The 14190-nt window shown below is 36.5% G+C and overlaps 3 protein-coding genes across 3 annotated transcripts; 2 read left to right on the forward strand and 1 right to left on the reverse strand.

The window, feature by feature from the left end:
- The first annotated feature begins 343 nt into the window (after positions 1 to 343).
- LOC106180594 (uncharacterized) lies at positions 344 to 4579 on the forward strand. Its single transcript, XM_013564611.2, has 4 exons — positions 344 to 986; positions 1225 to 2676; positions 3210 to 3326; positions 3763 to 4579. Exons 2-4 carry the CDS (start codon positions 1226 to 1228, stop codon positions 4028 to 4030), a joined length of 1836 nt encoding a protein of 611 aa, XP_013420065.2. The 5' UTR covers positions 344 to 986; position 1225; the 3' UTR covers positions 4031 to 4579.
- A 262-nt stretch (positions 4580 to 4841) lies between these two features.
- LOC106180607 (damage-control phosphatase 1) lies at positions 4842 to 9443 on the reverse strand. Its single transcript, XM_013564629.2, has 5 exons — positions 9257 to 9443; positions 7838 to 7943; positions 7309 to 7547; positions 6769 to 6934; positions 4842 to 6529 (listed from the first exon to the last, which is right to left on the reverse strand). Exons 1-5 carry the CDS (start codon positions 9298 to 9300, stop codon positions 5762 to 5764), a joined length of 1323 nt encoding a protein of 440 aa, XP_013420083.2. The 5' UTR covers positions 9301 to 9443; the 3' UTR covers positions 4842 to 5761.
- Positions 9444 to 9572: 129 nt separating this feature from the next.
- On the forward strand, positions 9573 to 13699 carry LOC106180608 (N-alpha-acetyltransferase 80). The gene is made up of 5 exons (XM_013564630.3): positions 9573 to 9834; positions 10562 to 10707; positions 11361 to 11436; positions 11620 to 11752; positions 12105 to 13699. The coding sequence occupies exons 1-5, from the start codon at positions 9731 to 9733 to the stop codon at positions 12375 to 12377; spliced, it is 732 nt and encodes a 243-aa protein (XP_013420084.2). The 5' UTR covers positions 9573 to 9730; the 3' UTR covers positions 12378 to 13699.
- Positions 13700 to 14190: the final 491 nt, after the last annotated feature.

A 14190-nucleotide genomic window follows, 5' to 3' on the forward strand; every position in this document is an offset into this window, starting at 1 on the left:
TTGTGATTAGATATGCCCAGTTAAATAAATGACGTCAATGTCACTTTCAAAATTTTTTTTTTGTCCAATCGTCGCTAGCTGCCCTCAGCCGCTAGAATAGGACTTCCATAACTTCGCTTTTATAATTTTAGAAAAGCGTGACAAAGAAAACTACGCAATTATATATTTAAAAAAAAACGTGCGACATCACTTAATCGCAAGTTATTATGATTGGCCAAAGCCTCCACCCAGACTTTTCCTTGCCCCGCTCTGTGAAAGAATCGTAGCCAACCAACTACGTATGCCTTTATTTGGTCCATTTGCTTTTAATATTAATGGCCTGTTTGACAAAAGAACCCCTTAGTTTCCTACTGTGATCTGTGTGCTGTTAAAAGCACTATTAGTAGTAAAGCAAATAAACTGTATTTTGAGTGCAAGTAAACGAGGTGTAAGTCAACAAAAGGAAGGTATTTCGGGGTAAATATACGTAAATTGTGTATTCAAATCATGGAGAGTAGTCGGGGAGGTGATTATGATACGTATGGTTGACAGTCTCTAGAATGGTCAGACTGATCTGTACGTGATCGTCTGATATTTTCCGATCCACTGGAGCGCCAATAGCGTCTGTCTCGTGACGAAAAGAGTTGCAGTGACCGATGCTTTGATAAACCGTGGCCATTTTGGGAGTATCATCCAGGAAAGAAGTTTGATTAAGCATTGGGACACGGCCACGCCTACTCAGGTGTGTACCCAGACGCCATTCTTGCACAGCAAGAGGCAGTCTATCTTAGAACCCGTGTTCTCGAGTGCCCTGAATTCGACAGGTTTACAAAACACTCCAACAGACTGTCATTTCATTTCAATGGAGTGATGGAGGGAGACCATTGTATTCCATGGCTTTTAGTGACTCATGACAAAGTCAAACAAGTTAGCATTCACTGAGCGAGGACATATATTGTAGAAGGAGGCAGACGGTATACAGAACGCTTCTAGATAGATCCGACCAGGTAATATTGACCCGTTCCTTTCTGGGCGCAAATCTTTGCGTGCATTTATTAAAGGATGCTAATTATTGGCATCTGTATATGTGTCATGTCGCTGATAACAGATCTTCGTTAAAATATTTTGATTATAGCAATGATTTGACAGCAAGCAAATGAATTCATTTTGGTAAAAGTTTCATAATATAAATTGAAATGAGTATTTTATGCCTATGTTTGAAATAATTTTATACTTTTTATTTAGAATGTCAACGCCATCTAGCAACTCAACAAATGGAGCTACCAACGCGAAAACACCTAATCGCAGAAGCCATGCAGTCAATGATGACGATGATGATTTTATATTATCAAACAAATCATCGTTTTCACGTCTGAAGGAACAGTTGAAAGAACTGGACAGGAGATCATGGCGGCGTTCTTTTGAACCAGGCGATAAAGATTTGGACAGTTCTTCAAGTTATAATAAGAGAGCACAAGGCTCTTATAAACCTTACAAAAATGGCGACAATTCTTCCGAAAACGAATCTGGGACTTTTGCATTTGGAAGCGAGGAAAACGACAAGGAATTGGAAGACCTTCATAAGAGGATTGCTGCCGTCAGGGCCCGTTACCTGGAGCCTAGAGATGAGCCAAAGTCCAGAGTGCATGAAAATAGAGCTGCGTCTAGGATAAGAGTAAGAGAAAGTAATTATCACACACTGCCAAAAGATGAATCTCCCTCTCCAACCAGAGCTCCAGTTGTAACGATTACTGATCACGACGCTGCAGAGGCCTCTGTCTCTGAAAACCTAAACAGGGGACATGCAGGAGCTGAACTTAACGTACCAAATGACTTGAATACTTCATCAAGCGAAACTTTTTTGGCATATTTAAAGCCTAGGTCACCTGTCAACTCACAAAAGAGCGTTGATCACCATTATAAAGCCAAATATTTAACCCCTCTTCTGTACGATTTTCACAACCCACCGCGATCTCTGTCCAACTCGCCTGCTTCGCCACTTTTTTCTAGGAAATTAGATGATGGTGACGCTGATGACGACTTCCAAGGAAGGAGAGGGTCAATCACCAATGGCCTTCCAAGCAGCGACGGTCACGATGCCGACAGCTTCTTGTTCCCATCTTCAAGGCGAACGAGCTTCAGTACGACTGACTACAAATATTCCACCCCAGAATATGCATCGAGATATCTACGCAAGGAGGACATAAAACCGCGTTCCAGTTACACACCCCGTGCTACGTCTTTGAGGAGTAATAACCCTTATATGTCACCGGTTAAGTCGCGTTATTCTTTAGATGGCTACACGACTCCGACATCGAGTTTGGTCTCGTCGAGAAAAGTATACTCTTCAGATCCCGACAGTTACACCTACACCCCGGTGCGCAGAGGCAGTTTGGAGAAAAGAAATTCGCCTGGTAGTTCTTTCAACAATGACACTACTCATAGCCCTTCCAGTTCTAGAAGCAACAGGAGACGCAGTAGCTTAACATTTGACACAGATACTTCGTACAATAGAAAATCTGTAGATGAGGCTGTAAGTTCGGAGAAAGAAGGCCGTCTGAAAACACGCCTTCCTTTCACAAGGCAAAAACATAGAAGAAGCAACGAGTCCGAAGATAATTTATCGACTGGAGAGGAAGATGGAAGTGATCACGAGAACAATATTTCAGTGGAAGAGCCAGGAAGATGGGTTGGAAAGTAAGTTATCAATTTTATTTATTCGCCACCGGGGAAAGGCGAAAAAGAGAAAAAGAGGGGAGACGCATCCCATAAAACATTATGATATTCATTAAAACAATGAGTAAAGATTGTCAGTATATAAGACATTGATATCATCGTCCATTATCTTAGTTAAAAAGTTATGTTAAGAAGAAATGTGGACTTTATGATAATATGAACATTAAATATATTGAACACAGCAGATTTTCTCCACTGGAATTTTCTGAAGTGCATTATTTTCGTGGGGAGAGAAAACGCTATTAGTAAACGGATAAGATGAGTTTCTTTTTATTTTACTGCAATTAGACTGGTCGCAAGGATATCACCAGTATTGATAAATATCCTCAATGCTTGCGTGAAGCATTGTCATACATCAAAAAGAGCATTATTATCAACTGTAATATTAAACGCATATAATTTTACATGTGTATTTAGTGTGAAGATTAGTTTTTTCGAAAGCACTGGGTTCAATAATGAAGGCAATAATGATATGATTTACTGTTATATTTCAGCGGATACATAGTTGACACGGCGCTTCTTACTGCAGATCGCGGATATTTACTGTGGACGCATCCGAAGGGAAAAATGGACGTCGTGATCAGATATGAAGACACGAAGGAAGATTTCAGGTTGTTATTCCCTTTATCCCTCCCCTCATCTACCCTCAGTGCCTCTGCCTTGATATATATATATATATATATATATATATATATATATACTTCTAGTAATTACTGCAACAGTTAAGGATGTTAAATTATCATAGAATGATGAATATTTTTTATACAATGACTGAAAGTCCCTAGACTAGATGCAAAATTATTTCAAATGTAAATTAAGCGATTTTAGATTTTTCAGCAACCCCTGGGCTCTGCACTATCACAATATATTGTATTAAATTGTGCCCATTCTTTTCTTATTTGACAATATTACGAAAATCGGTTGGTAACAATCGACAGGGTGAATAATTCAGGTTGTGGCTTTAAATTATTCGCAACATCATTGAAATCAGACTGAAAACTTTTTTCTTCATAGAAAAAATAACATCCACATCCTCATCCATTCCAGCTGCTTCATAGACCCGCAGTACCTCGGTGTAGCGGTATATCAGATTAAAAGCAAGACCAACAAACGCCAGATAGTCGATGGTATAGAGAACCCGCTGTACAGTAAAAACCCTTGTCACAAGACATCGCCCTCCAGAACGCGTCCTGAAAATAATTTTGAATTAAAATCCATCGACGGAGAGGTCAAGCTACATTTAGAGGTGTTGAAGGGAAAACATGCTCCTAAACCACAGTTGCCTTTCAAAATCAACTACACCTTAGCTTTGTGAAGCTGTCAAGGTGAAGAAATATTAATAAAAACATCTTAACCACGCAAAACCGTGCCATTCACCGCTGTGAATGGAAAAAGAGATCGAGGAATGTATGCCAGCGCAATATTAGAAACTTGAGACCGCACAGGGAGTAATAAACCTGGAAAATCCGTAATACTTGATCGATTTTTTGAACTATTTTTCTTAAGAATAGTTTGGATTAAGATTAACATTCAGAAGTTGGAAGAATGTCGATTTTCAATTGTGGATGGAATCGTTTAAACCTTAATACATTTCAAACACAACTGCCTGTAATACAACCCTGACGTTAGAAACCGGACGCCGCCGTCAACTAGGATAAAGTGTGTTCTTCTCACCACCCTTTCCCTGCAAAACGAACATAAAACACCCTTTCGGTGGGACAATACTTAGTTTACGTCAGCAGTGGCTCATACTCACAGCTGTTTTTTTTTTTCAGGTGAAATTTTGTGGCTGTAAGAAGTTATATATATTTTAGTATTGTCATTTGCTACATACGATCACAATTCCTGCAAATAAAGCTGAAGCAATTTCTATCGTCGTTTTACATTTTAACTTATGTCATGTGTATCAAAACGTGTCACTATCACAGTAATTATCAACCTACTGTACTTTCTTGACCACGAACGTTCCTCAAAACTATGACCTTCTTGGTTAAAGAAAAATGATCGTTTTAGAACAAAAAATATACTCAGATCATTTAGATTTGAGAACACTTGTTGTCAAGTTGTCAAATATTTAATCAAACGGCTTCCATATCCACTTTGAAAAGAGACTAAACATTTCACAATAGTTGATTTCAGTTATTATTTAAGAACCACAGTTGTAACAACTTTAATACAAAGCCAATTCTAATATGCAGAGTCTTAAATTAAATTAAATTGAAATAAACATTTTAACCATTAAGATGAGGTGCTTAATGAAACTGTACATTTGTCATGCAGAATTATCTTAACATAAGCTACAATATATATCATACCATAATATATGTTTCATCACAGCATTGACCTTACATGAAAGAATATTAGAGATCGACTGCACATTGAATGACATTAGGAAAAGAATGCATTTTCTCACATAAGTATAATTATATACCTTTTGTACTAAAGTTTTTCATCTTTGGACATTCAACCAACTGATTATCTGTCATTTTTGCTAGTTAATAAGACAAGTAACTTTTATTATTCTCCAAATTTGCTCTGGAAGCTTTCTTGAAAATGGTTCTAACCCTAATTATTAAGATAAATGTGTAACACATATTTGTTAACAAAAGACCAGCACACAACCAAATAATTCATCACAGATTAAATAGGAATACTGTTTTTTGGATACAGAACTGTAGTTCAATGCTGTTGATAGACATTCAACACTATTTGTGAAAGGAAGACACACATAGCAGATAGGTTTCTGTTCAAAAGAACTTTTGATATTTGTGCATTAATTAAGTTTTAAGCATAGCACGCATCATATGTAACCACATCCCCATGATAATTGATATATTTATCTTCATGCCCAAGAATTCAAAACCAACTTTTAATGGTCATGTATTTGTTTCATTACATTAGTCTAATTCTAATCTATCAAGTTATCAAAATATCACATTGATGGCATAGAATTTGATTTACCCTGATAAAAATGAAGGTCTTATACTTTATTCAAGTCCAATGCTGCCTGTTCATACATTACCCACAGACTTGAATATGGCACAAACTACTGTGATTTCTTTTCACAGTACTGAATTACAGCAAATTCTCCAGTAACCATCCACCTGGCAGTGTGCTTGCATGCCACTCTGTCCTGCCCCTCCAAAAGTCCAACAACAACATCTGCTTTAAGAGTACGAAGAGCACACAAGGCTGATGGTCGGAAACCTCTGAGGGCGACATCAAAAGGGGTAGTGTGCGGCCAGTTCCTGTCTCCAACCAGCTTCCTGTAGTTCAAATCTCCCTTGAAGAGTATCAAGTCTGATTTGCTGAGGTCGGCATAGAGGTCTGGAGCAATGGTCTCCATGTCATGGTAATCATGGGGCAGGGTCCAAAAGTCATGCTCCTTGATGATCCATGAGCCGTCAACCAGCCTCTCCTCCCACATTTGACCAAAGTCAGCCATGGCCTTGTTGTCCGATGTCCGACACGTCTCCAGAGTCCATATGAAATCCTTTTTAGTGGTGTCAGACACAAACCATGGGAAGCGTTTTGGATGGAAATGCACCTCACTAACCATCTTTGATGTTAACAGAAATTCAGCTAGGCACATGTCAGAAATCAATTCAAACCCTGCATTGTCTAGAACTATATCCAGCCTCACTGAGCCATCTTTACGTTTATTTAGCTTGTGAAGGTCATCCCACATCTGGTTCAAGTTGTCAACAAGTAAAAAAGAACGGAAGACATCCAACATGGCGATAGGGCTTTTAGTCTGGAAATTATCATGGCCTGCAGAAATGGACAGGTCACATTTGTTGCCCCACAAGTCCAGCTGAAGAAATATCGGAAACAAAATAAGATGTTGTCAAATTAATTAATACACAGACACATATATACATATAGAAATTCAGGACACACACACACACAAAAAATCATAAACCTTACCAATGAAATAAAGTACTAAATTGTTCTTTCAAGGAAAGGATATATTTACTTAAAACTTTCCATACATGATCAACAAAGCCTCTGCCAGAAAATATATTGAGAAAAAATCTTTCTTGACAATCTTACCTCAAAAAATTGGTCAAAGAGTGGTCTAAACTTTGAGTCATCCATGCTTGGCAGATTTCCGAGAATTCCTTCCAAAAATTCCATCAAAATGGACACAGCATCTGCTGATGACAATAAGGCCTGGTCCTTCTGCCCTTGAAAAGGGTCCAGTGTCTTCAAGACTTTGCTGAAATATAGACTTATAACTTAACATCTTTACATACAATACCAGCTATAAGAGTGAATATTTTTGTCATCCAGTATAATTAGAATGAGAAATATGTATAAATCAAATTCTGGAGCTTACAATTAGCAACTAACCAACAGGTCTGGTCAACTGACATGAAAAGTATTACACTTAGTATTGCTGCACTATTGAAACTTCCTTTATAACCTTATTAAATACACCACTTACATGAACTTAATCTATAGAAGGACAACATGCAAAGGAAAATCACACTTTTCCCTGCTTTAATGCTGTTGTCACTGTAAGTATCTGTCCCCATTATATCTAAGTTTGCAATGTGCCTAATACACAAGAACAGAATTATCAGTATATACCATTCTTCAACTGCTTCCTGAATTCTCCTATACATGTAGCATTCTACATAGAGCCAAGCATCTTGGAACCAACTTGGTGTACGGCCATCATTATCACGAGTTATTTTCTCCAGATAAGCATTCCAGACCTCAAAGTTAAGCCTGCCATCATGAATTGGGATTATTGCTTTGTCAGTCTGAACTTCATTTCTTAGTTTAGACAGTTTCCCATTTATAGATTTCAAATCTTCCATTCCAGCCTGAAGCAATAAATTATTGCATATAATTGTGAATTTAAACCATATAGAACAGTAGGTGATAATCAACAGCACTGCATCCTTCTCAATGTCAATTAACTTGAAAAAAGTCTGCCAAGAGAAAAAAATATTACAGGATTAAAAAAATGAAATACAAAAATTTTACTTCCGCAGAAAATGTAAGTGGTTACAGTAATTGTTGCAATGAAAAGTATAATGAACCATTCAACTTGTACAGTTTTTACTTAGCAAATTAATATCTAATTGTGAAATAAAATGGATATCATTCTCACCTCTCCATGTTGCTCTTTTATATCATTCTTTAGCCTATGAACAGCATCCACTGTCTTTGCTAATATCACAGGCAGTCTATCCTTGATTGTCTCATATGCAAATGAACTAAAAATTTAACAAATATTGATGTTATTTGATGATGTTGATAAAAAATTATGATCAAAAGAAATCATGAAATGTATAAATGAAAAAGCTATGTCAAAAACCAACCCATTTACTTTTGCCTTATCCCCATCATTGCAGCAATCCAATAAGATTCCAGCATGTGAAAAGTTTACATGTACTAGTTTCATGCATTAATGCTCCCATTGATGAATACTGTATGTTCTATTTGTGATAAAAAGATTGTGAAAGATGAGGTGATGAGATCTTTTCCAAGGTCATCTTCTATATACAGTTCGTCTAGTTTTCAGCCTTACATGCTAGATTCTTACTGCACCATTTAAGGCAAAGACTGAGACAAGTATATAGTCAGATGGAAACTCCAAGGTCAGAGTGTGACATAGATAATTAAGGGGACTTTGCCTTAATGTTCAGACTTAATCTGCCAGCTGTGCCAAATAGTAGATAACAGCTTGCGCCAGTAACTATGGCCATACAAGGACCGGCCATACAAGGTCATATTAAAATGTACAATACAGTTCAACATAGTGCAAGACACTAGGAAAATGACTACAGATGCGAGTAAACACAGGAACTGTCATTCCCAGGAAATAGGGTGAAATAAATTATAATATATTGCTAGGTATAATTACTATTGTTGATCCAACTACACAATTTGTTACGATTTGTTTATGAATTGTTGGGTTGCTCATTATACAGTAACTCAAGAAACACTATACACTAGTGGCTCATCTCGAGTTTTGACAGGGTAGAAGACCTGCCAATACAAATTGTGACCATCTGTAAAGTTGGATCTATGATATTATTTACCAGGCAGTATTATGAATATATTTTGATTTAATATCACTCCATTTTCTTGGAAATGATTGTTTCCTGTTTACTCGCGTCCAGAGTAGTTTCCTGTAGTGTACTGGGGGGCGTCTCGATAGTCCGAAGGTTCATTGGTCCGAAGGTTCATTGGTCCGAAAAGTGGTTACATTTTCATCGATTTTTTAATCAAGGGTTCATTGGTCCGAAGGTTCTATAGTGAACATTCGGACCAATGAACCTTCGGACTATTGAACCTTCGGACTATCGCTACGGCCCCGTGTACTGCCCTGTGTTGGGCTGTTCTGCGCATTTTAGTATGACTGAGTCCCACTGCTACTGATAATGCCGGTAAAACAGCATGAGTGAGGCCGAGCATGAGATGATCTTGGGAAGTATCGCAACATGCTATAAAATGATTAAACAATGCTACAGTATTAAAATAATTTAGCTATATCAACTTCAAGTATCAATTCTATTGCACTTACTCTTTAAATTTTGCAGACAGTGACGGTGGAAGCTTTTCAGTCATTTTCCCGTAGGACTTCTCTCACAGTGGAAACCTTCAATAGCTAGAAACGCAATCGTAAAGTCGAGATGTTACGATGAATAGATCTTGAAAAATAATGTATCATTCCCAAGTAAGTGAGAAATCCAAATGAATATTGTAAATAATGATGATTAATCACATTTTAAAGATAATAAAAGTGAAAACTATCTCAAGTTGTATAAAAATTTATTTCTTTATCTTGATAAACGTGCCATCGACTTTATAACGCGCATAACAGGAATTTTAGCCTCCATATATAAAAGAGCACTTCGCACCACGCCACAACCAGGGTCAAATAGCGAGCCGTGAAGTGCGGGCTTCTTGGAGCATGTTCTCGTTTCGAGGGCAATCTGTTTAGCCAGCACTGCTCAATACGCAGCACTCTACATGCCAGGGGCAAAGCTGGGTTGTAATGATGAGCTTGTTTGAAGTTTTACCGCTACATCATAACAGAGAGTACAACGAAGAATGTGCTAATCTTCTAAACTCAGAATGGGCTCGAAGCATGCAAGCAAGGTGCTTACTTTTAATATTTTTCTTTGCGGTCTAACGAGACACGCGTGTTGGATAGATTATACCAGAGCGGATATATGTTTGTGCTAGGTATCGCTAAATAATTTTACGGTGTGTTGGTTAAAGTGATAATAACTCTTCGTTTTGGCCAAAAAATGAATTTTCCTGGAGTAAACAACAATTTTCCCATACTTACCAATGGTTAATGAATCCATTTTTACATTCAAAGTTAGTCCCTGGTTTTTTTCTAAAAAGTTTGGTTTTTTGTTAAAATCTCTTAAGAGATTTTAACAGAGCATAGCCATCAATGGAGGTCACGTGGTCTAAAGACGAGCTCAGATATCAGAATAATAGCTATAACTGCCGTTTTTGTGGTAAAACAGAATATATATATATTTCTATAAGTTATTCACAATGTTTTTATTGTGAATTATAGATGCCATACGAAGAGTTATTATCCCTTTAATTTGTGGGTTTTGTGGTTAATTTGGGCGTTAGTCACTTCGTGCTAAAATATCTGCCGGTAGTGTTAGTAAACGCCTTTAGAATCTGTTTATTAGGCCTTATGCCTGTTTATTATAAATTAAACGTTCAGTTATAGGTCAAGTGATTGTTGATCTTTTTTGTCTGTAAACTCATTACAGTTTATATTCTCTTTGTTTCTAAAGCTGAAAACATTTCCCTATTTTACTGGTAGATTAGATAAAGCATTTGTCATGCTGTATCTTAGGTTGCACAGTTTAGAAAAATCTTGTGATGAACTGCCTTTGTCCCTGGTGCTCATTGCCAAAGACTCAACAGGAAAGACAGAAGTTTTAGGCCACAGCAAAATATCTCCAGTTGTAGGGAGAAAAGATGCTTGTTTCATTGAATCAGGTGATATATTATAACATAAATAACATGTGTCATAAGGGCCTAGATTGCAACTGAAAGCATTCCCAGACTCCAGGGCCCTGTAACTCAAGAGCATTGTGCATTGCGACCGAGCACAACCGTCTCAATTCCATAACTACACCATACTCGCCCGATAAAATAGCCTCGAAATAAAAGGTGATATCACGATTTGCAGTTTGCGATGTTTTCAAGTTACAGAGTCCAGGGTTATCTAAGCACTGCAATAAGTTGCACTACAGATAAGTTAAGAAGCAGCTTAATGCATGCTTTCTCTGGGAATCTATTGTATGTTATAGTATCTTTTTCTAAATATTGTTTTTTTTTCATACATGTAAGTATACCCACATATATTCATTCACATTTATAGTATAATATAAACAGAAAATTTTATAACATAAAAAACTAAATTTATTTGTGTGATGATTGATTTTTGCACATATGCTACCACTTGTAAATGGGTGGGTGAAAGGGCTCTAATCTTTTTTTTACACTGACAAACCTATCATCTCCAACCTAACCTTTTAAAATATCAACCATCACCACCCTTTATTTGATATTTCTTGCAAAAGCATAGATGACATTTGCCACGAACACTGTATTTTGTCCTGAAATAATGTAATGTTTACAATTTTTAGTTGTTGTTGCAAAAGCCAGAAGAGGGCAAGGACTTGGAAGAAAAATAATGGAAGGTACAGAGGAATATGCAAAAAAGTAAGTTGGGTGACATCCAAAACAGTGTATTAAAAATCTTAAGAAACATAAGAGTTGACCTCAGAGAATTTTCACCTAAAATAGAGAAAAAATGTGAACTTTTGGTAACATCAAAACCACAAGAAATTATCTTAAAGACATAAAAGTTGCTGAATTTTAACCTCTAAACACAATCCCTTTCAGTCATGGCATCAAAACTACTTACCTAACTACTCATGATAAACAAGATTTCTATGAGCATCTTGGCTATGAATTTTGTGAGCCCATTTGTGCATTTACAGGAGGATCAGGGCTTCTCAGTGAGGACTCCCCACTGGTAATAGTTTAAGCTTATTTCTAGAACTGTCACATTCAATTTTGGACTAATGCTTAACATATTTTTTAATTTGGCCACAAAAAATTAATTTTGTGATAGTTATGATTAATGTGATTGATAATTGTCTTTGGTTTAAACCTATGGGAATCCATCTACTAGTATTTTATTGAAAGAATTGAATTCAGAAAAAAAAACAACCCTAACATACAAAATCTATTAAAAATTTATACACAGATTTATTATATCAGTGTATATACTAACAAGTTTTGCATATAGTGATTTAAGAAATTAAAAGGTTTTAATTTGTGAATATGTTTTGTTAAAATTTTTATTATTTATATCTTAATTCCAGTTTCAAGCTTTACAAAAGAATATAAAAGACATGTCAATAAAAGAACAAGTTAAACCCAATTCAAAAAACTGTGTAGAAGACAGAAGTCACAAGGAAGGGAAGGTTCAGAATACTCCACAGACATTGTCTACAGTCTCTCCAGCTCCCCCTCCCCCTCCGCCTCCACCACTGCCTCCGCCCCCTCCTCCACGGACATCTTCCAGTCCTTCAGGTCAACAGAAATTGGATGACTCAAACATGTCCTGGATGTGTAAACAGCTGACTAGTATGTAATATTTATAAGAAATATATGTGAGATAAGCCGTCCATTTTATGCCAGTTATTTTTATACAACATATGCATGTGTATGTACCCGTATCATCACTATGTTTCAGATTGCATGAGAATTTCTGCAAATATGTGAAGGGATAGTAACTGCAGTGTTTATTATTGAACAGTGGCAGTTTTGATACTGATTACTAGTTTTATCATACATTTGAAAAAAAATATTATTGTTTAAGTTCTCATGAAAAATATGGTTAGTTCAGTGGTTGTGAAAAATCTTTGTGTAATAGTTTTGAATAGAGCTTTCTCCAAACAAAATGAATAGAATTAATATATGAATTAAGATTAGGTCATCTGTAGACACTGATGCTTTTTGATGCATGTACTGCTTATACAAGGTTTATAGATGTGTGGTTAAGGTAAGGGCAATGGAAAATAGTCCATTTATTTTTCCTTTCCCAATATGTGCTCCTCAGAGCCCAATCACCATGTTTGTTGGTAGAAAGGTAAAATTATTTCATTTTTAGAAACAATTTATTTCAAATTTAAAGTTAAGAATTGGTGTGAAAACAGTATTTGGCTTCTTAAGGGGACAATTTCCTGAAGTGTGTTTTAACATTAAAATTTAAAGGTTTTGAGCCATCTGGTGATTGCCCACCCAGGCCTTGTGAACAAAGTAGCTGTTTGCAAACTTAAACTTTCAATTTGTGAGCATTCTGGGTTGAGAAAAAGCACCCATATTTATACAGCTAGCAACCTGGAAGTAAGCTGGCCAAATTGCTCTTTGTTGTGTTACTGGAGACTACTAATTTTAATTGAGGAAAAAATGCCATGAAAACTGGGTTTGAATCATAAATTTGGCACACATGCTTACAAATCCGAGGCTGGTGAACAAACTGCAATTATCTTCTATGAAGCCTGCCACAGGATGTTGGATGTCAGTTACATGCCTGAATCATGATGGATTTGTTGGAATTAAGCTTAGGTATAATCAAACCAACTGCATATTCTGGAGCTAATTCCCAACAGATTTCACTTAAAATAGCAGTCTCCCCAACATACATTCTGCTCAGGTTATCTCTACATACTCACATGTTAATGCTCTAAGAGTCACTAGAATGAATGAGAGATCCAATGAACTCAGAATACACCTTGGTATAATCAGTTTCCATTTTCAGTTGTGAAGCTATTTCAACCAACACGAAACATAATGGGTACTCTTTTCTGAATGGTAAAAGCATTTCTTAGTAGCTGTCATCTGTTTCACGAATCCCCCCCCCCCTCTCAAGTTGATAAATAAAGTGACAATCTTCTTGTGATGGTCAAATGAATTTAGCCTCTGGTCATTAAGTTCAAACATTTGTAACACACGATTTGGAATGAAAATTTCCTTGATATGGTTGAGGTCATTATACAGTGACTGGCAGCTATGGAATCAACTTCATCAGATTAGATTGTTCCCTTTCCCACTATGCATATTCTGGCCCAAAATCATTGCAATTAGAGAAGTTTCTGCTGACAATACCAGTCTCCCCAACATACAATCTACTCAAGTTGACTGTATATACGTACTCATATGTTAATGTGCAAAGATATTGAGTCACTAATAAGATTAACTTAAAAGACAAGCATTAGCTTGCAAAAATCCTGAGTATCATTGTTAATATTATCTGTATTCAAATTTAATTTGGATTATTGATGCGATAGTAGAGGAAAGCAGTGATTTAACTCTGATGTCTGAATTTGTCTCAGACAGTTCGATATCTGCTACAAAGCATATCTCTTTATACTGTGTTTTCTTTGATTGGTGGATTTGTTTTTC

The sequence above is a fragment of the Lingula anatina genome, chromosome 2 (genome assembly GCF_051362555.1).
Source record: "Lingula anatina isolate TDL-2025a chromosome 2, LinAna3.0, whole genome shotgun sequence".
Taxonomy (NCBI): Eukaryota; Metazoa; Brachiopoda; class Lingulata; order Lingulida; family Lingulidae; genus Lingula; species Lingula anatina.

Excerpts from the sequence above, each read along its gene's own strand:
- LOC106180594 (XM_013564611.2), top strand. The coding sequence starts at position 1,226 with ATGTCAACGCCATCTAGCAACTCAACAAATGGAGCTACCAACGCGAAA. Across the intron at positions 2,677-3,209 it reads CCAGGAAGATGGGTTGGAAA|CGGATACATAGTTGACACGG; the intron begins GTAAGTTATCAA and ends GTTATATTTCAG. Across the intron at positions 3,327-3,762 it reads GACACGAAGGAAGATTTCAG|CTGCTTCATAGACCCGCAGT; the intron begins GTTGTTATTCCC and ends CATCCATTCCAG.
- LOC106180607 (XM_013564629.2), bottom strand. The coding sequence starts at position 9,300 with ATGACTGAAAAGCTTCCACCGTCACTGTCTGCAAAATTTAAAGA. Across the intron at positions 7,944-9,256 it reads CTGTCTGCAAAATTTAAAGA|TTCATTTGCATATGAGACAA; the intron begins GTAAGTGCAATA and ends TTAAATTTTTAG. Across the intron at positions 6,935-7,308 it reads CAGGAAGCAGTTGAAGAATG|CAAAGTCTTGAAGACACTGG; the intron begins GTATATACTGAT and ends TCTATATTTCAG.
- LOC106180608 (XM_013564630.3), top strand. The coding sequence starts at position 9,731 with ATGATGAGCTTGTTTGAAGTTTTACCGCTACATCATAACAGAGAGTAC. Across the intron at positions 10,708-11,360 it reads TGCTTGTTTCATTGAATCAG|TTGTTGTTGCAAAAGCCAGA; the intron begins GTGATATATTAT and ends TACAATTTTTAG. Across the intron at positions 11,437-11,619 it reads ACAGAGGAATATGCAAAAAA|TCATGGCATCAAAACTACTT; the intron begins GTAAGTTGGGTG and ends AATCCCTTTCAG.